General features: G+C 54.7%; 7 protein-coding genes across 7 annotated transcripts; 3 read left to right on the top strand and 4 right to left on the bottom strand.

Moving 5' to 3' along the window:
- Window positions 1-1,120: 1,120 nt before the first annotated feature.
- On the top strand, window positions 1,121-3,136 carry QC762_118910 (uncharacterized protein; the record flags this gene model as incomplete). Its single annotated transcript, XM_062886329.1, has 3 exons — window positions 1,121-1,156; window positions 1,253-1,276; window positions 1,335-3,136. The coding sequence occupies 3 exons, from the start codon at window positions 1,121-1,123 to the stop codon at window positions 2,841-2,843; spliced, it is 1,569 nt and encodes a 522-aa protein (XP_062749403.1). The 3' UTR covers window positions 2,844-3,136.
- A 51-nt stretch (window positions 3,137-3,187) lies between these two features.
- Window positions 3,188-5,651, bottom strand: SSZ1 (Hsp70 protein that interacts with Zuo1p). Its single transcript, XM_062886328.1, has 3 exons — window positions 5,335-5,651; window positions 5,152-5,278; window positions 3,188-5,103 (listed from the first exon to the last, which is right to left on the bottom strand). The coding sequence occupies exons 1-3, from the start codon at window positions 5,459-5,461 to the stop codon at window positions 3,639-3,641; spliced, it is 1,719 nt and encodes a 572-aa protein (XP_062749402.1). The 5' UTR covers window positions 5,462-5,651; the 3' UTR covers window positions 3,188-3,638.
- Window positions 5,652-5,828: 177 nt separating this feature from the next.
- On the top strand, window positions 5,829-7,647 carry RRP40 (exosome non-catalytic core subunit rrp40). The gene is made up of 2 exons (XM_062886327.1): window positions 5,829-6,530; window positions 6,599-7,647. Exons 1-2 carry the CDS (start codon window positions 6,330-6,332, stop codon window positions 7,136-7,138), a joined length of 741 nt encoding a protein of 246 aa, XP_062749401.1. The 5' UTR covers window positions 5,829-6,329; the 3' UTR covers window positions 7,139-7,647.
- Window positions 7,648-7,776: 129 nt separating this feature from the next.
- QC762_118880 (uncharacterized protein) lies at window positions 7,777-10,161 on the bottom strand (the record flags this gene model as incomplete). The annotated part of the gene is made up of 3 exons (XM_062886326.1): window positions 7,777-8,056; window positions 8,111-9,164; window positions 9,234-10,161. 3 exons carry the CDS (start codon window positions 10,159-10,161, stop codon window positions 7,777-7,779), a joined length of 2,262 nt encoding a protein of 753 aa, XP_062749400.1.
- Window positions 10,162-11,711: 1,550 nt separating this feature from the next.
- On the bottom strand, window positions 11,712-14,851 carry QC762_118865 (uncharacterized protein; the record flags this gene model as incomplete). The annotated part of the gene is made up of 2 exons (XM_062886324.1): window positions 11,712-14,451; window positions 14,558-14,851. The coding sequence occupies 2 exons, from the start codon at window positions 14,849-14,851 to the stop codon at window positions 13,651-13,653; spliced, it is 1,095 nt and encodes a 364-aa protein (XP_062749398.1). The 3' UTR covers window positions 11,712-13,650.
- Window positions 12,123-13,439, top strand: QC762_118870 (uncharacterized protein; the record flags this gene model as incomplete). The annotated part of the gene is made up of 1 exon (XM_062886325.1): window positions 12,123-13,439. The coding sequence occupies one exon, from the start codon at window positions 12,123-12,125 to the stop codon at window positions 13,437-13,439; it is 1,317 nt and encodes a 438-aa protein (XP_062749399.1).
- A 1,292-nt stretch (window positions 14,852-16,143) lies between the features above and the next one.
- On the bottom strand, window positions 16,144-18,201 carry QC762_118860 (uncharacterized protein; the record flags this gene model as incomplete). Its single annotated transcript, XM_062886323.1, has 4 exons — window positions 16,144-16,985; window positions 17,042-17,498; window positions 17,585-17,829; window positions 18,177-18,201. The coding sequence occupies 4 exons, from the start codon at window positions 18,199-18,201 to the stop codon at window positions 16,144-16,146; spliced, it is 1,569 nt and encodes a 522-aa protein (XP_062749397.1).
- Between the last annotated feature and the right edge of the window lie 24 nt (window positions 18,202-18,225).

The following is an 18,225-nucleotide window of genomic DNA, read 5'->3' as shown; positions in this document are numbered from 1 at the left end:
TTGGCTGTGGTCTTGGGAAGTACGAGAATACCGTGAAAACCTCCCAATTGAGCCCAGTCCCGAATAATTCTGTTTTGTCGTCGAGCTTGTTTGCTGTGTAAATGAAGTCACTGTTTAACTTTGGACCTTGAATTTTTGGAGCTCTTATCTTATCAGATGGCCCCTGCACTAGGCCCAGGACGACTTGGCGTGCCCCTCGGCCCAAGCTCCACCCCCAGCCGTTCCCTGACAGGGGCGAGATCCCCCCAAGAACCCCTTGGCTTGGCACCACCAGCCAACGACCAAGCAAGTTTCAGCAACCACCTCTTTAGAAGCATTTCAATGCCTGCCATTGAGTCCGCCGGCTCGTTCTGAAGCCGCCAAAGAGTCTTCAAAGGACAATCCAGGTTAGTGAACTTGTATATACTCCCCACTGACGTTCCATCGCCATTAGAGCCGAATGTCCCGCGGTCTCGGTGCTTCCGGCAATACTTTTACCTTACGTTCCAAGTTTTGACGATACCTTGCCCTGCCCTGGACTTTGCCGTACCTTACCACACTACTACTGTACCTAAATACCGCGGGCGATAAGCTGATATACGGTATTATAGTCGCAATCTGGAAGAAAGTCACCGAACCTGGATCTGTCGCGCCCCGACGTCAGCCTCCGGTTTCGACGAAACGGTCCGCCATCTGACACTCTCCAGTAATAGCTCGTCTCATGTGCATCAATCAATCCATACCATAGGCTACATACCTTCATAATCTGTGCTAGTGACAAGTCATGGCATCCCTAAGTAAGCATGACTAGCAATTCTTTTTTTTCCTTTTTTTTTCCTCTTTCCTCTTCACCACTCGTCTTATTCAACCTGCCTCCCTTGCCTCTGAAGAAGCTCTTCAGCCAATCTGGTTTCACTGGCACTTCACGCTTCATTGTTCATTGTCTTGCATTTGGCAACATCACCCAACCCGTTGCTCCAACATTCTACCACTCACTACACGAGCCGCAACAACGTCTTTATACCAAACCACCAAACCACCAAACCAACCGTGCACCAACCTTAAAACTCCCGTCTCTTTACTTCGGATCCAACGGGAGATACTTTACGTCACTTGGTCATAACGTTCTCAGACAGCTGACATGCGCATCTTTCCTATAGTAAGCAAATCTAGAAAGGTATGCTTTTTTTCCCACTTCTCTTCGTGCACCAGTTTGATTGGGTACGAGTAAGGTGAGACAATGAGACAGCTAACATTGCCCCTTTCTCCACAGCCTAGGTTCGAGGTACATCTCAAGGTGAGGCTCAATAACACCCCCTTCTCTGTGACTAAGCACATGACTTACAACTGATTAGATATACGACCTCAACAACGTGCCACTCGTGTCGGGAGTGTCACTGATCAAATGGCACCTCCCCCACAGCATACATAGTGAACAACGAGGGCGCACACAAAAATGTCCCATTCAAAATCACCGGGTAGACTATAACTACTCCCGTGTCTTCTCGGTCCGCATCGGCATCGACCGGAACAGCAACCTGGTGGAATGCCCTATAGAGTTCGAAGTGCTCCAAGAGTTCAGCGGCCCCGGCACCACCAGCACGAGCGGCCGCGATGAGAAAATCAGCCTTGGTGTCGTCCGTCTCAACCTGAGCGAGTACATTGAGGAAAGCGAGGCCATCCTCCGAGATGGTGTCATTCCCGGGGGGCCAAGTCTAAGGGATATCTTCTCCTCCCCTACCAGCCGCGATCTCAAATCCGGCGCCAGCAGCCACCACCGCAAACGCAGCTCCCTAAGTAACACCACCGTCCCGGAGACCCTTGACAGCAGCCCCCGCTCCTCTCATGCGTCAGAAGCAGAAGACGACAGCAACACCACCAGCCCCATGTCCGAGGTCCGTGATGGCGTCATGCGCCGGTATCTGATGCAAGAGTCCAAAATCAACTCGACGCTCAAAATTTCCATCCTCATGATCCAAGTGGACGGCGAAAGGAACTACGCGGCTCCACCCCCAAAATCAGCCCCTGTATTCGGCGGCATCGCCGGTTTTGTCGCCGGCGAGGCCCTCGAGCCGGTTGACGTGGGGAAATCGTCCAACGGGCACGTTCCCTCTTCCCTCGTTGGAAAATCTCGTGACATATTTGAAGCGCAGGATATGTACCGCCGCGCTTTGGCAGCCAGCTGGGCCAGCCAGCCGGGCGAGCTCCCCGCAGACGAGTGCATCGAGGATATCTTCTCCGGCGGCGACGGGTTCCGCCGCGCGTCCAAAGCCCCCAATGGAAGGGGGCACACCAGACGGACGACGGTCCTGCCGGGCCGCCCCCCGTCCGCAAACCGCCTCTTGCCGTCGTTCAGACACGAATCGAGCAATCCCGCTGATGAGACGGACGACGAGGGGGAAAGCCACAGCTCACAGGACATGATGTCGTCCACCCTTCGCCCGCGCGACCTCCACCGATTCCGCCATCACCTGAGGCACAGGAGCGGGTCGAGTGATGGGGATACTGTCCTGGGTCAACAACACCAAGATCAACAGCCCGACTTGAACCGGGAGTCGTCGCGGGGTGTTGGGCTGGGTGTGGCCGGGGGGGTGAGGCAGTTGCACAGGAGGGAGGAGAGCAAAATCACGCACGCGGGGGGGTTGAGGAGTCGGAGTTCGAGTTTGGTTACCGTCGGGAGCGGGTTCGGCAATAAGGAGAGTGGCGGGACGACGACGGGGAGCAGTGACCACCATGAGAGGGAGAGGACGAGGGGGTTTGGGTATTTTAAGCGGGGGAAAGAGGTGGACGAGATGGAGGTGAGGGAGGATTTGGTTGCTTGGACGGTTCCCTCTTCTGGTGGGGAGGCCGGTGTGGTGGTTTAATCAGGTTGTTGTCTGGGGTGATGTGTTTTCAGTTGGGAAAAGAGCAAGCAAGCGGGCGGTTTGTTTCTTTTGTTGTTGGACACGTGTGTGTGTGTGTGTGGGTATATGGCAACACACTGGTTTCTAAAACACTAGCCATCCCTCCCCTAAGAGGATGGGCAATTTTTAATGACACTTGAATTTGGCTGATTAAAACCGTTCTGGCACATGACATAATTCATAATATATTTACGCTTCCCAACCCCCATCTCGCAAGTTCACATACGCACACCTGCGTCCCACAGCAAATGACATGCCATATAAACCCCCAACCATATCCATCTACAATGAGAAAAAAAAAAAGAAACAATCAACAAACAACCGCTGAGTCTATTGATGACAATGCCTGCCTATCCATTCCATAGAGGCTTTCCCCACCTCGAGCGCCTTTTCGTTTTCCTTTTAACCCTTCCATGCAGCTGGTGGTTATCCTCCTTCTCCGTTTCCTCATCACCGAACCCCCTCCGAAAACTCATACACCATCTCAAAGTCTTCATCCTCCTTGTCGTCCCAACTATGCCCGTACAATTTGTAACCTCCCTCCTCCTCCGATGCATCCGACCCCGCCTTATGGTCACAACCAACGCCAAGGCAGTCTCCCCGAATACACCCCGTATACAAGGAAGCCGGCCACTCAGTTGTAGTCTAATTCCTGAGCAAGTCTTGGGGGTTCCACTCATCCAGCTCCATGCCTTTTAGCAGGAGATTTTGTGTCTTTTTATCAACGGTTTGCCCTCGCCCGAACTCGCCAACCTTCTAAGCGTTCAGTTGGCCTCTCACACCGCCCTGGGCGCCAACTTCTCTCGTCGTGAGAATGACGGAAAGATCGGCGTTGACCTGGACAGTAACCTCGACCTTGCCGCCCTTCTTCACATTGCGGATGGCAGCCTCGGCAAGGGTGTTGCCAATCTTCCATACCTTCTCGCGCTTCTCCTCTTCTTCCTCCTCGTCGTCGGAGAAGTCAGACTCTTCGTCAGAGTCAGCAGCATCCTCGACCTTGGCGGTCTTGTCCTCCTTGGGCTTGGGCTCAGGCTTGGTAACCTTGATGTGGGTGTTGCCCTCGACGAACTTGACAAGAACATCACCGCCGTCTTTGGGCGCGGCGACGTGGACTGTCCTCTTGGCGGGGACGGCAGTCTCGGCGGGAACAACAGGAACGAAGATCTCCTCGCCGGCAGCGTTCAGAGAGACGACTCCAATGGCGTTGCTGATGTGGGCCACAGTGGTGACGGCAGCGTGGGTCGACTGGTCGATGTCGTCGGCCTCGTAATCCTGGATCAGGCTGGCCTGGAGAGCGGCACCACGAGCGCCGAGCTCGGAAGGGTTGATGGCATAGGGGTTGGTGGAGGGGGCCAGGATTCTGGTGGTCTGGGGGAAGATGTTGCTGAAGTTGGAAGCAATGCGAGGAGTGTGGGCAGTGCCACCAGACAGAATGACCTCGTCAACGTCAAGAACGTCAAGGCCGGCCTTCTTGATGACAGACTCAACCAGGCGGTTGATGCCCTCGAAAACGGTCCTGGAAAGAGTCTCGTAACGGAGGCGGTTGATGGTGCTGGCGAAATCGATACCGTCGGACAAGCTTTCAACGCTGAAGCTGGCGTTGGCACCGATGCTGAGGGCCCTCTTGGTGGCCTCGGCCTCGAACTTGAGCTTGGCGAGGCCTCTGGCGTTCTCACGGGGGTCCTTGGCGCTGGGGTTGCGCTTGAGGAACTCCTTGGCGAAGTGATCCATCAGGATCTTGTCAAGAGCAACACCGTTGAACTCGTAGTCGTGGGCAGTGGCGAGGACGGTGTACATGCCTTGACGGCTGGCAATGACGGCAACGTCGGAGCGGGTGCCGCCCAACTCGGCAACGACAACGATCTTGTCCTCGACCTGAGCCTCGGGGCGCGCATCGTAGGCGAGCGCCGCAGCGACGGGCTCGCTGATCAACTGGAGAACCTCGAGATCGGCAGCGTTGGCAGCAGCAAGAAGGGCGGCCTTTTGCTTGTCGTTGAAGTTGGTAGGGACGGTGATGACGGCAGAGGTAACCTTCTTGCCAAGGTAATCGGAAGCAGAGCCGACCAGGCGACGGAGGTAGCGGGTGGCAACCTCGGAGACAGAAACGGTGGACGGCTCAGCGTCCTCCTCGGCCTTGTCCTTGATGGTGAAAGAGACGGCTCCGTCAACATCCTTGGGGTGCGCAGAGGCGTGGTTGTGGGTAGGGTCAATATGCTCGAAGCTGCGGGCTTGTTAGTAACTGTCGTTGTTGTCTGACATGGCCACATACTCTTTCCCGAGGAAGTCACGGAAGTAGGCGACTGTGTTATTTGGGTTTCTGATCAGGAAAGCCTTCGCCTGTTGACCGTAGTACTCATCGCCGTCGACGTAGGAGAGGATTGTTGGGATCTGACGGTCTATTCCGGGTGTGTTAGCGCTTGGAGGGACCAGGGGCCTCGAGTCTGATGCTTACCTCCGTCCTCGTTGGCGATAACCTCAGCCTTATCGTCAACAGTGTAGGCGATGGAGCTGTTGGAGTTGCCAAAGGTCAAGCCAATGACGGTCCGGTTCTCCGGCGCAACAGACTTGGCACCGCTCATTTTGACTGTAACTGGCGATTAGCGAAGGAAGGGAAGATTCTTGAGGCCGAAGAGGGGTGGTGATGTCTCTTGAAGCGGCGTGGGAATGGCAAATCGTAGTTAAAAATTGGTCAACAGTGGTGGGGGATCCAAAAATTTCCACTGTCAAAAAAATATTGGCCCAAGTCTTCGCAGGGATGCGGGACACTGTGGGGCCCACATCGAAGTACCAGTGACATGGTGAATATGGGGCGCGGTTGGTCGCGGAGCAGCATTTGGTCTCCTATTCACCTGTTAAGCTGGGTCATAGTTTGTGTGAGCAAGACAAGGCTCAGGTGGAGGACCGTCGTAGTCATAGCAAGAGAGTTTTCTTGTTCACTGCTGCTATGGTTGTTGACCACTGCTGTACTAGCAACCTTGCTTGGACTGCACCAAGGTCAGCCCAACCACAAGTCCAGAAGGTTTACAGACCCAAGGTCGAATACACTTCACCACCTCTGCAGCCTTGAACGACAGGCTTCTTCAAATTCTTTTTGATTCACTGTCTCGTCTTGTAGCCAAAATATACCAGGTAGCCGACTAACTCTATACCTAATCCTGCCCGTTGCCGTGACGCGCCCCCTTGACCCAACTTACCCACCCAAGATCAACGAACGAACAGCCCCACCAAGGCTGCACCTGAAGCGCAATCGATATCCGCATCGCAAGGCTGAACTGGAAATTTCCCCAGACCAAACCAAACCAAACACCAACATCCCAAACCGCCCTCTCTTTTTGATACCCCTATCGCCGCCACGACAACTCCAATTCTAGCCCCAATAATCGGAGAAACTTGCCATCTCTCCCAAATCACAACCACAACCCACAAAATCACAATCGCGCGCCCACCATGACAACCACCGAACGCCCCCTAGTCCTCCCCGGCGACCCCATCTCCCCAGATCTCATCCCCTCCTCCACCTCCAAACCGCTCCGCCTCGGCCCCGGCCTCCGCCATGTCCCCCCAAGCGACATCGTCCCCGTCGTCGCCGGCCAGCTGATCACCAACCACCAAAAGAACTCCATGTGGGTGGAATACAACAACAACCGGGTATGTTCCCCCCCGCCTTCCCCCTTCCCGCCTCCCCCCATTCACAATTCCCACTAACCCGTCCATAGTACATCCCAACCCCAGGCGACCTAATAATAGCTCAAATCCTCCGCTCCGGCCCAGACCTCTACTTCGCCTCCATATCCCCCTACACACCCCCCGCGACCCTCCCCCACCTCTCCTTCGAGTCGGCCACCAAGAAGACCCGGCCCCAGCTCGCCCCGGGAGCCCTCGTCTACGCCCGCGTGGTCTTGGCAAACAAGCACATGGATCCCGAGATCGAGTGTGTCTCCCAGTCCACGGGGAAGTCGGACGGCCTGGGGGAGCTGAAAGGGGGGATGGTGTTTGATGTTTCGTTGCAGTTTGCCAGACGGTTGCTCATGGCGAAGAGCAAGGAGGAGGGAAAGGTGGAAGTGCTGGAGCTGCTAGGGGGGGAGGGGTTGGCGTTTGAGATTGCGGTGGGGAGGAATGGAAAGGTTTGGGTTGGGGGGGAGGATGTGAAGGCTATTGTGGTGGTCGGGAGGGCGTTGAGGGAGACGGATGAGGGGGGGTTGGGGGTGGAGGCGCAGAGGAAGTTGGTGAGGAGGTTGGCCAAGGGGATGAAGTGAGGGGGATAAGTTTGAGAGGAGAGATGTGGGAGATGATGATACCAATACGACCAAAGTAATGTTCGATCTTCAAGAGATCAAACGACTCGAAAATAAAGCTTGGATGGATGGCTGAGCAGGTGCAGGCATGTCACATCAGTAACGCACACGAGACAGAAAAGGTCATCAACACTCGCCGAAAAAGCGGAAGTAATGCCGCGCGTATAGCGCGTTTCCCTTTCAAAGTCGTTACCCCTATTAAATCTAGGGTTACGAACTAAATAAAAAAAATAATAAAAAAAAACATCAAAATCAAGCCAGGAGCCCTTCCATGACTTTTTCGCTGATCCCAAAAGAAAATCGAAAATGCAATGTACAAAAACAAAGCAAGAGAAATGCTATGTCCTGTCTTCCATATCCCGAGAGAGAGAGAGAGAAAGAGAGAGAGAAATCTTGAAACGCTTTCAATGCCCGCTTGATATCGCCCGAAAAAAATTCCACCCTTCCGGAGAAAAACATAGATGGCCTGCTTTTAAACCAGTATCTCCTGGATTTTGTTCCTCCATGTTGGGTATAAACGAGCGTTTCCTTTGCGAGGAATGTTCCGCACTCCTCGCCATAAGTCCCCCCAACCCCCACCCCTTTTTCTTCAAAGTTGATTATACACCAACCATCATCTCATCGATAAACTCCGGCTCGGGATCCGTTGTTGGTGTAAGCTGGTGCTTGTTGACCATATGTCTCCTCCAGTTGTCCTTGCGTGGGAATGACTTGCCCCCTTGCTTCGAGTAAGGGCAGTCGTGGACCGTGCAGTAAAACTTGCGGGTTTTGAAGTGCTTGTCGTTGATGTGCCTGTCTAGATGGGTCTTGGTGCCGAATCTCATGGTGCAGCCTGCGTGTGGGCACTCATGCGGTCGGTCGTGGTAGCGTTTGTGGTGACTGGTGTATGTGTTAGAACACGGGCCTGCAGGAGGGGATGAGATGGGAACATACTTGAGCTTGTGGATCTGATCAAAGATGCGATCACACTTGTTGCAGGCAAAGGCCTTCTCTTGTCCCCCGGGTGATAACCCCGCCGGGGTGGCTGGTGACGGGGCCGAGAGCCCTGGAGAAAGGGTCGATGATGGATGTGGGGACTGGCCTGGTGATGGGATGGGAGAGACGCTGAGGTACATTCCATTGTGGGGGTCGAGTTCGGATGGCGGTGATGGGGATGCCGTGTACGCAGTGAGGCGTGTGTCAGGGGTGTTTTGGACGGTCGAGGGAAGTGATGGACCTGACGGTGGTGGCGTAGAGTAATCTTGAATCACGGTGCCGTTACCGTCGTAGTAACCTAATGGAACGCCAAAATCTTGCACCAATCCCATCTCTGGCGTCTGCTGGTATGAAGGCTGATATGGTGGGGACTGATAGCTTTGTTCACCAAAGCTTTGCTGGTTCAGGTTGAGGTTCTGTTGGCCAATATTTTGCTGGCCAAGGTTCTGCTGGCCAAGACTTTGCTGGCCAAGGCTTTGCTGGCCAAAGTTATACTCTGGTTCTGGTGACAGGCCAGCTCCGTTGATGTACTGGACCTGGTGGTTCTGGTCGATATACTGCAGCTGAGGCTCCTGGGCCATTGTTGGTGGGAAGGTGTCAGTTGGCGGTGAAGGGGCTGGGGGTGATGGCGAGTTCTCGGCTTTGAGAATCTCCTGTTCGACCATCCAAGCGCTCTCGACCTGATTCGTGGGGTTCATAAAGTCCATAGGGTTGCCGCTGGGGCCGGCAGTATAGCTGAATGGGGGACTCGGGATATCCGACACGATGGTGGGTGGAGGCAGACTATCGACACGCTGGAGTGGCCCTGGAACTTTATTCCGCTGGCTGAAACTATGCAGTGGGTTGATAGGCGTGACAGTCTGGTCACCGTCAGGTGAAGTGATGTCGAGTCCAAGGCCAGGGAATGGATGTTGACTTGGCGACACTGGGCTAGGCAAGACCGAGGCTGAAGCGTAAGTCGCTGGCGGCACAAAGGTCAAGTCTGCGGGGTTGGGGATGGTAGTAAAGGTTCCTGGTTCCGTGTAAATAACTGGTTCGCTGAACTGGGAAAGGCCCGTTCCTTGGGGAAGGGCGTCACTACCTGGTGGGAGAGTCGGGTCGTTATAATAGCCCCAGTTGAGACCACTGGGGTCGGGATGGTGCTCCTCGATAATAGGTTGGCCGATGGGTTGTCCTGGTATCGGCTCCTGGTAGGCAAGAATATCGCCTGTGAGAACAGAAGACGAGCGGGTGCCGGTAGATCGCTTGCTGTCCCGACGTGCCTCGCCAGATGAAGTCCGGAAGATACTAGTGAGTTTCTCTCGGAAAGTGGAGCGTTGCGAAGGGGGCTCAAAAGACTCGGGCTCCTCGACGATGTTGCTAAAAGTGCCCTGACGACTTGGCGAAGCGAACGAAGAGTCAAAGTTCAACTGGCGTGTGCTGTCCTTGCCGGTGGTGCCTTTTGAAGCGGAACGTGACTTTGACGAGGCACTCGTTGGTGACCGGATCGGACCGGCTGCCGGTGAAGATACTGCCTGGCCTCCAGTTTGGGCCTGGCCGGGGAAGGACTCGGACCGGGGTGACGGCGAAGCAGATGGCGAGATGGACGACGGGAGACCTTGGTCAAGAGAAACGCCTTGCGGGAGGGCTGGCTGAGAGGGAAGCTGATCCAAGCTGGTCTTTGTTGGTGATGTATTCTGGCCGTTGATATCTGGTATGCCGTGGGCGGGTTGTTCGTGAGCGGTGCCAGCTTGACTATCGGAGCCAGGAACTAGATGATCCTTTGAATACTTTTTTGTAGAATCGTCATCAGGATGGGTGAAGTTGGGGCCTCCGGGGCTCTGCCCCATCTCTGCCAGGGTGTTTTCATCATGACGGTTGATCCATCGCCGTCTGGCAAAGGGAAAGACGCAGAGCAGGATAATGAGGACTCCCACCACTGATCCTACCACTGCCCCCGCAATGGCACCGGCAGAGAGCGGCGATGTCGACCTGGCGGCGAGCACCGAACGCTCCGCAAAAACCGGCATGATGCAGAGACGGTGAGCGGTCAATCGCTGGTTTACGGATGCGCAAAATGCCGGTGAGGGAAAAAGAAGCCGTCGCCGGGTAAAGAAATCAATTCGACGTGTCGTTGAAAGGGAGTTTCCAAGCCACGGTGCGTTGTGTCCCACAATGGGTGAGGCTGTGCTAGCACCACGGAGCACCCGACAAAACCATGAAAGACCAGCACGAACACGCTTCCTTGCAACAAGAAAGATTCCTCGGAGAGAATTGAGAGAGAGAAAAGAGGGATCCAAGGGGTGTCGGGGGCTGGGCTAACGTCAGGCAGCAGAACTCATGAGAACGGCCATGTTGAGATTGAGAGAGATGCGATGATTTGATGAGTTGAGTTGAGAAGACCTGTCGGTAAGTGAGCAGAATGGGATGAACAGATGGAAGAGGCGGAAATCACGTCGGGTCACTGTGGAAATGCCCAGCGCGCTCTCCAGCAGTTTGGGGCCTTAAGATTAATCGCTTCAGCCTCACGAACAGCGACCTCGTTAGCGAGCGAGACCCCTACCCCTTCTGGGACTGGTGGATGGGACATCGACTTGGGATGCTGTGGCAGGTGAGAGATGCCGATTTCCAGCATTCTGACTGGATGAACCGGTGGCCTCCCTCCCCCGGCTCCCTCTCCCCAATCCTCCCCGCCACCGTGTGCCGTGCATCAGCCATGGTGGACAACAAGCAGGCCAAGCTTTTATTCCTTCGAGAGCGATGCCTCAAGGGACTTGATGAGGGCTTGGTCTGGTGGTCTCCCCCACAGCAGCAAAGGGCCAGAAGGGTCGCGCCAACCGCCACCGCAGTGCTCACCAATCCTGTTGTTCGATATCCAGGTTTATCGTACAAACAGCCCAGAATTGAGGCCTTTACTTCAACACCAGCCCTGCCAGGCCGACGACACCTGGCAGTACACACATAATTCAAATCCACTTGAAGTCATCAACACAAATGATAGAACCCGGCAGTCTGGTACCAAGCGCCGACTTGAAACAAGCGTAGACGTGGGCAGCTCCGGAGGCTGTGCTAGCTTTCGATCCACCCTCGGCAACTGGGTATCTTTGTGACCTTGCATTGTTACAGTTGTGGCTTCTCAACATCTCTCTAAGAATACTTTGGCTGATCATGAGTGGCAGGTATCAGTAATGCCATCTCTTGACACACATGCTGTCGTCCTACGTGCGAGACCGGCCTCTCCGGCTGTGTGATAGCACGGTATATGCCTGGCATATCAAAAGATGCACATGTGGGCATTGAAGCTTTTGCTGTGTCGTTACATTTCTAGATGGAAGCTCAGCCCTCTTATGCGGGGAAGAGCTCTATCACACATGAGAGAGCAATCCCACCCTCCATAAATGATAGACAGGCATCCAAGACCAACGGTTCCTTTCCGCCGACGCAAACAGGTTGACATGGACGACCACAGACATGCAGAAATCGGATCTCGGGGCATACGGAATGCCCGACCTCGAAAGTTGGCAGTCAAGGTGAACACTCAGCAAGTAAGTCAATGATGGATGGCTCAGTGCTGTCCGCTGTTCCGTTGGCGGAATGAGAGCAAGTTCGGTTACAAGACAATGACGCAGTTGCCCAACAGTTCGCCATACAAATAAGCAATACGCGGAACATGAAATGGACCTTTACAAGGTTTGGTCTAACGATTGAGGAAGCTTGAACAAAGCATCCCGATGAGGACGGATCGAAACGGCTCGATTCAAACTGCGGGGTGGGCAGCCAATCAGTTGAGGCGAATCGACAGATGACGCCGTTATTGGGGGTTATGGGGAGATGGGATGCCTGTATGTCCGCGCGTCCCACCATCAGGTATAACAAGTCTGAGAAGGAACCTGAGAAGGAAACCTGAGTTGGGGAGCCTAGTTTCCCTGGAGGTCTAGTTCTCGTCTTTGAAAACTGATCCGGAATAGTCTCGCTCTGGGGCTTGGTGACCATGAAGCATCTAACCGTTTTCTTTGCGGCTACCGCAGCCGCTCTGGTTGCCCCTGATCAGGCAATTAAGCTTGACGAGCAACAACCCGCCGTCTCTCCAGATTTGGTACAAACCTGGTGGGATTCCACCGTCTCCCGCTCGGCCAAGATCTTTACCAAGATCGAGAAAGGCATCGAAAAGGCCACCAGCGAATTCGACGGCTACTCCTTCGACGGCTTCGACGGCTTCAACAGTGACAGCAACTTACCTCCTCTGCCTCTTCACGAGCGTAAGCCCCACCGTGGCGACAAGACCAAGACCATCTACGAGTTGATAAAATCCAACAAGTACACCACCAAGTTCGCCTCCCTCCTTGACAACGATGACTTCTCCGACATCAAGGACCTCCTCGACTCCACCTCCCACAACAAGACCCTTTTCGTCCCTACCGACAAAGCCTTTGAGCGCATCCCCCACCATGGCGACAAGCCTCCCCCCAAGGAGTTCGTTCTGGCCCTGTTGAAATACCACATCGCCCCCGGCCTGCACACCAAGGTCGATCTTTACCACAAGCACACCCTCCCCTCCAATCTGTCGCTCGACAGCCTCGGCTCCCGCCCGCAGCGGCTGAGGATCTCAACCGGGCTGCTGTTCTCCATCAGGGTCAACGTCATCTCCAAGATCGTCTACGGCAACATCCTCGCCAAAAACGGCATCATCCACGCCATTGACCACATCCTCATCCCACCCCCTTCCCAGGAGAAGATCATCTCCCTGCTGCCCAACACCTTCAGCACCTTCTCCCTCGGTCTGGAAAAGACCGAACTCTCCGTCCCAGACCACAAAGGCGGCACCCTTTTCGCGCCAACCAACTCGGCCTGGCGACGCCTCGGCCCCCGCGCCAACGCCTTCTTGTTCTCCCAGCACGGGTTGAAGTACCTCGAGGCACTGCTCAAGTACCACTTTGTCGTCGACCAGACCCTCTACAGCGATGCCTTTTACAATAGTCACAAGGACGAGAAGGCTGCTGTGGAAGATGCAGAGGGCGGAAAGTATTGGCATGTGGATCTGGAGACGCTGCTGGACGACAAGGCAATCGCGGTTGACGTCAAGAGGTGGAAGGGGTGGGTCAGTATTGTGCTGAATGGGTTCACCAAGGTGATCTTCCAGGACGGGATTGCCAGCGATGGTGTTGTGCAAGTGGTGGGGAAGGTTTTGATTCCGCCTCATGGGCATCACGGACATGCTGGGGAGGATGACGACAAGGATATTGAGGTTGAGGAGTTGAAGGCTAGGCTGGAGAGGTATGTGGACAGGGACGAGGCCGGGGATTTGTAGAGAAAGGATTGCAGTTGGATCTGGGTCGGGATTTTGGGATATGCGAGGAGGTTTGGGGATGAAGACCACCCCCGCTCGTGGTAAAACAGGACACTCGCTCGAGCGGCAGGATACTTTTGATTTCATGACATGTATAGCAAGATTGTTCTAGCTGCGGTATTCTGACCACAGCTTCTGTAACAAAAATAAACGCCACAAGGGTAGTTACACCTCAAATCACAACATCAACCACCACCCCCCCGTCGCCCCCCTTCAAAATCCCCCACCTCTGCTCCCTGTTCCTCCTCACCCAGACCTCGCCCTCCCCCTTTTCATCTGTCTCTCTTTCAAAAACCCCAATCTCGTCCCGTAGCACCTCGACCACCCACCCAACATCACGCCTCGTACAGAACAAATGCACCCCCACCAACCTCCCAAAAACCTGTCCCCACGCCGGCCTGCTGTCACTCTTCCTCCCGTGTTGCTGTCCTGCTCCCCCCGTCCAAAAAATAGACGTCAACCCCCCGACCTCCAGCTTCCTCTCCCCCCCGCCGGTCTCGGCTGCCGGGGGTAGGGGCACGCCGTCGTTGTGCAACGCGGTAGCAGAGTTGAGCAGTATCACCAGCAGTCCTCCCCTCGCAACCCTGCCCAGCTGGACAGCGAGATTGGCCACGAACCCATGAGCGGCAGCTTTATCGGTCGACTTGGAGGTGAAAAGGCTGCTGATCAGGGCTGCCGTGCCCATGACCAGGACGGCATCAGGCGTTCCCCCCCCGCCGCCTTGGCGAAGAGAAAGTTCACCGAGGACTTCGACCAGACCGTGGAGGTCAAAGATGCGGGAGATGGAAACGAGGGAGAGACGCTCTTTGACTTTGGAGCCGAGGTCGACGGCCCCGCCAATTCTTGAGAGCTGCTCTGCCAGCACTTGTCGCAGCTTCGGGAGCAGGCTTTGGACTGGCAGGGTGGTCACTATCAAGGCCGTTTTCTCGTGGGCCGCTTGTGTGAGGGCGACGGCGATGGTTTGTAATGCGAGCTGCAGTTATTCAGGTCAGGAGAACTACAAACCAGCGGATGGAGCGGGAAGAGAAAAAAAAAAAAAAAAAAAAAAAAAGGGATCACAAGTGAAAGAGGGAGCATACAGCAAGAGAGAAGTCGTCATCCTCCGAACTTATCCCCACCACCGAACCACCATCCAGCCCGCCCAACAAGACATTTTGATCAAACTCTGCACAGCCGGTGGGATATCTTGGTTTGGTTTGCTGTGTTTGGATGGATCGAGACAATAAGGAGAGTGCGGTTTTGGGTGGAGGGATTAAGGAGTCGAATTGCGTTGTTGTAGTTGTAGTAGTTGTTGTTGTTGTTGTAGTTGTTGTTGTTGCTGTTGTAGTAGTTGTCGTGGGAGGTGGAGGTGGGGGTTGGGTTGTTGTGTCCATTGAATTGCAGGTGTTTGTTGCCAAAGTAAATCAATTAAAAGCTTTATTTCCAATCAAAAGTCCAAGTCAGATTCGAGTCAAGTTTTGAAAATATCACTTTTTGGTGTAGTGACTGTGTGGTGTAGCGAATCTGAACTGATTGAGATGTGGTTGAGTGAGCTTGCTCAGGTCAAAAAGAAGACGCTTTACCAATGCCCAACTTACACAGGGAGCAAAAAGTCCTCCACCAATTGTTCGATTGAAAATCGCATTTACCATGTCAAAATACCTAATGTTGAATATGGCGTACCTGAAAACTCCACTGCCCCCTTACCTTTACCTTGGACATGTAAATGCGCCTCCTAACCTTTGTTCAGGAAATCAGAAAGCAACTCATGCTTGGCCAGTGACATGCATAACTGTTGCATAAACTTATCCACCGCCCTCAACACCAACACCGTCACCATTCCTCTGACCCAGACTCTGAAAAGTCACCATAACTATATCTGACTAGATCTATTCCTCATAGAAAAGACAGTCTTCCTTCAAGATCCCCATCTCCATAACCGTTTCACCCCAACCCCTAATCCAAACACCGCTTCACCCACCAAACCCTGATCTGACAGCCTGCCCACCCGTTCCTTACATTAGCCCCTTTGATCTGCCCCATCGCCAGCCCCTTACCCACTAACCCACCAACTACCCACCAAGCAAAGCACCATAATCACAACCCATTGGCTCGACCGCAAAATCAAAATCAATACTGCCTACTCAATTCAAGATTATCAACAACACTACTACCTCTTACACAAACCAACTGTCCCAACACCACCAGCGCAGTCCCCCTCTCCTTTTGCCAGTGGTTTTTCCGTGAATGTCAGACTTCATCCTGAACAACAGTAACCGAGTAAACTCTCAACCCTTCCTAGGAACCCCAGCAACAAGAGCGACGAGACAAGAAAAGTCATCACCAAAGCAACAACGGGCTCTATGTACAACATTCACCACACATCCCACACGCGCAGGGAGCTAGGACGCCTCTCGACAAAGAAAAGAAAAAAAACTGGCCTGTTCCTGAATTTTCTCCGTGTACTGAAATCAAAAACAACAAGCCATCCAACCTGATCCCGTCCCGTCCGTCTCCTTTGCACCCAAAAAAAATTACAACGGCTTGACTTCCTCTCCCTTCTCTTCCTGGTTGTTGTCTCATCCACCATCCTCACTGCACTTCATAGACGCTCTCTCCTCTCCCCAAAACACCTCGTAAAGGACCCCATGCGAAGCAGTCGTCCCCGAATCGACCAGTGGTTCCTCTAAACCGCGGTTCCAGGAGCAGGAGGCATGCCCATATCAGAGCTGCCCTGGCCAGGACGCTGGCGCCGTCCGCCCTTCAGACTCTTCATGCGGCCCAAGATTCCACCACTCTTAGGTTGTGGGCCATCTTCGCCGCCTGTGCCGTCCGTCGTCGATCTCCGCTCGAGGCCGTAACCACCCTTGGGGCTGCCGGGAGACTTGGGCCCGGCGTTGGACTCCTTGCGCACGCTGAATCCCTCTTCACCCCTCGGTTGGCCATATTCGTTGAAGAATGGGTTGCGCTCCCCGTTGGCGCCAGCAGAGGCGGGTCCGCTCTCGGAGGGGGATCGGCGAGACCCGTAGACTCCTTCGGGGTTGGTGGTTCTGCCAGAAGCCTGGAAATCGCGGGGCTGGCGGTTGATGTTGCGGATACGATGGGCGAGGGACTTCTTGCGCTGCAGCCCTTCCTGCATAACCTCTTGAGCTCGCTCCTCCTCGCGTTTCTGGATCGCTGTGCGGGCGGCCGGGGCGCCCTCCAAAAAGGTCGACGTGCCGAGCCCGAGGGATTCATCGCCGTGGAGGACGTTGCCGCGGCTGAGGGGGTCAAACATGGGCAACTCGCCCTTGCTGGTCGTGGGAGGAGCGCCGTTTCTATCCTTGGAGCCCTTGGACCACTCCCTGAAAGCTTCATCGTCGTGTCCACCCAAGAATGTCGAGTGGTCGGGGCGAGCGTTCAGAGGACCAGAACCACCGAGGGTGTTGTTGAGCGAGCCTTCAGGGAAGGCTTGCATAGGTGCACGCCGGCTGCCAGTGCGGTTGCGGTGGGGGTTGAGGGCATCGAAAGGTCCGTCGTGATGGAAAACTGTCCAAAGATTAGAATCAAAAGCCCCAGAAACAAAGAGTGCGAGAACGACATACTTCCTGTTCCATAGATGCTGGTGGCATCTAATTGATCGATAATGTCGAGCTTGCGGCTGGCGGGCTTCCTATCCTTGCCACCACCCTCGCGTTGCCGACGTTCACGCTCACGACGTCTCTGATCCCGGGCCTTCTTCTCTTCCTCGGTCATGATCTTATCGGCACCGACAATGGAAGAGTCGGAATTTCTACGGGGCCTTCGCTGGTCCTGGCGCTGTCTCGGAGGGGAGCGGGGTGTGTCGATAGGAATCAACAGTTCGGCGTTGGACTGCTTCCGGCCGGCACGCATAGCCTCTTCCTGGGATCGAGTGGGACGGTGGTTGGGCCCTGGGCCATTGCGGCTAGCACTCGGCACATTCTCACGTCCCGGTGGCGGAGGACCGCGGCGGCCCATGGGAGGCTTCGGGGCCTCAGCTCTCGCAGCTGCAGAGTTGGACTCCTCTAGCGTCAACGAACCCTGCGAGTCAAGCGGCGTTAATTCAAGGTTCCGTCATAATCTCGTTGTATCAATGGCGAACGCTCAGAAAATGACGAGAAACCTACGAATATTTCTTCGGCCGTGAGCGACGGGCGCTTATCGTATGACGACATGTTGTCGGAAACAGATCGGATATTTGGGTTGCTGGCCCTGTTGGCAATGGTGGGATCCAGAAAAGGGTTGCGCGAAGTAGGGCGCGGGGGAGGGTCGTCAAAGGGCGAAGTTGGACTTTGCTGAGCGGGCGACGCAGCGCGGTTGCGGAAAGGGTTGTTGGAGGGAAGGTTGAGGAACAACCGATCAGACTGCTGATCTAGAGCAGGGCCAGCACGTCAGTAAATCATCAGGTGGGCAGGTTGCGAGCAAGGAACGGTAGTGGATCGGGGACGGCGGCACCATGCATGCAAATGACGACTGTGAGAGGAAGATGAAACACCAATCTCCTTAACATGACACAGCAGGCTCGACGGCAGAGCGAACCGATAGAAATTGCCCAGACGCCAACATCAACGAAAACTGGGAAGTGGGCACACGTCCGCGCAAATCCGTCCCATGTTTTCGACCCACGCACCAGTCACACTTGACCGCCGCGTGTTTTGAGTTTGGGGGGGGGGTGTTCATCTCCAAGGGATGTTGCAGGGGGACAGGCGCTCAACTCACCGTGATCTGGTTGGGCGGTGGCCATGATGGGCAGGACACGATAAGGCGA

The sequence above is a fragment of the Podospora pseudocomata genome (assembly GCF_035222375.1).
Source record: "Podospora pseudocomata strain CBS 415.72m chromosome 1 map unlocalized CBS415.72m_1, whole genome shotgun sequence".
NCBI classification, from domain to species: domain Eukaryota; kingdom Fungi; phylum Ascomycota; class Sordariomycetes; order Sordariales; family Podosporaceae; genus Podospora; species Podospora pseudocomata.
This window is presented reverse-complemented; position numbering and strand designations above follow the sequence as displayed.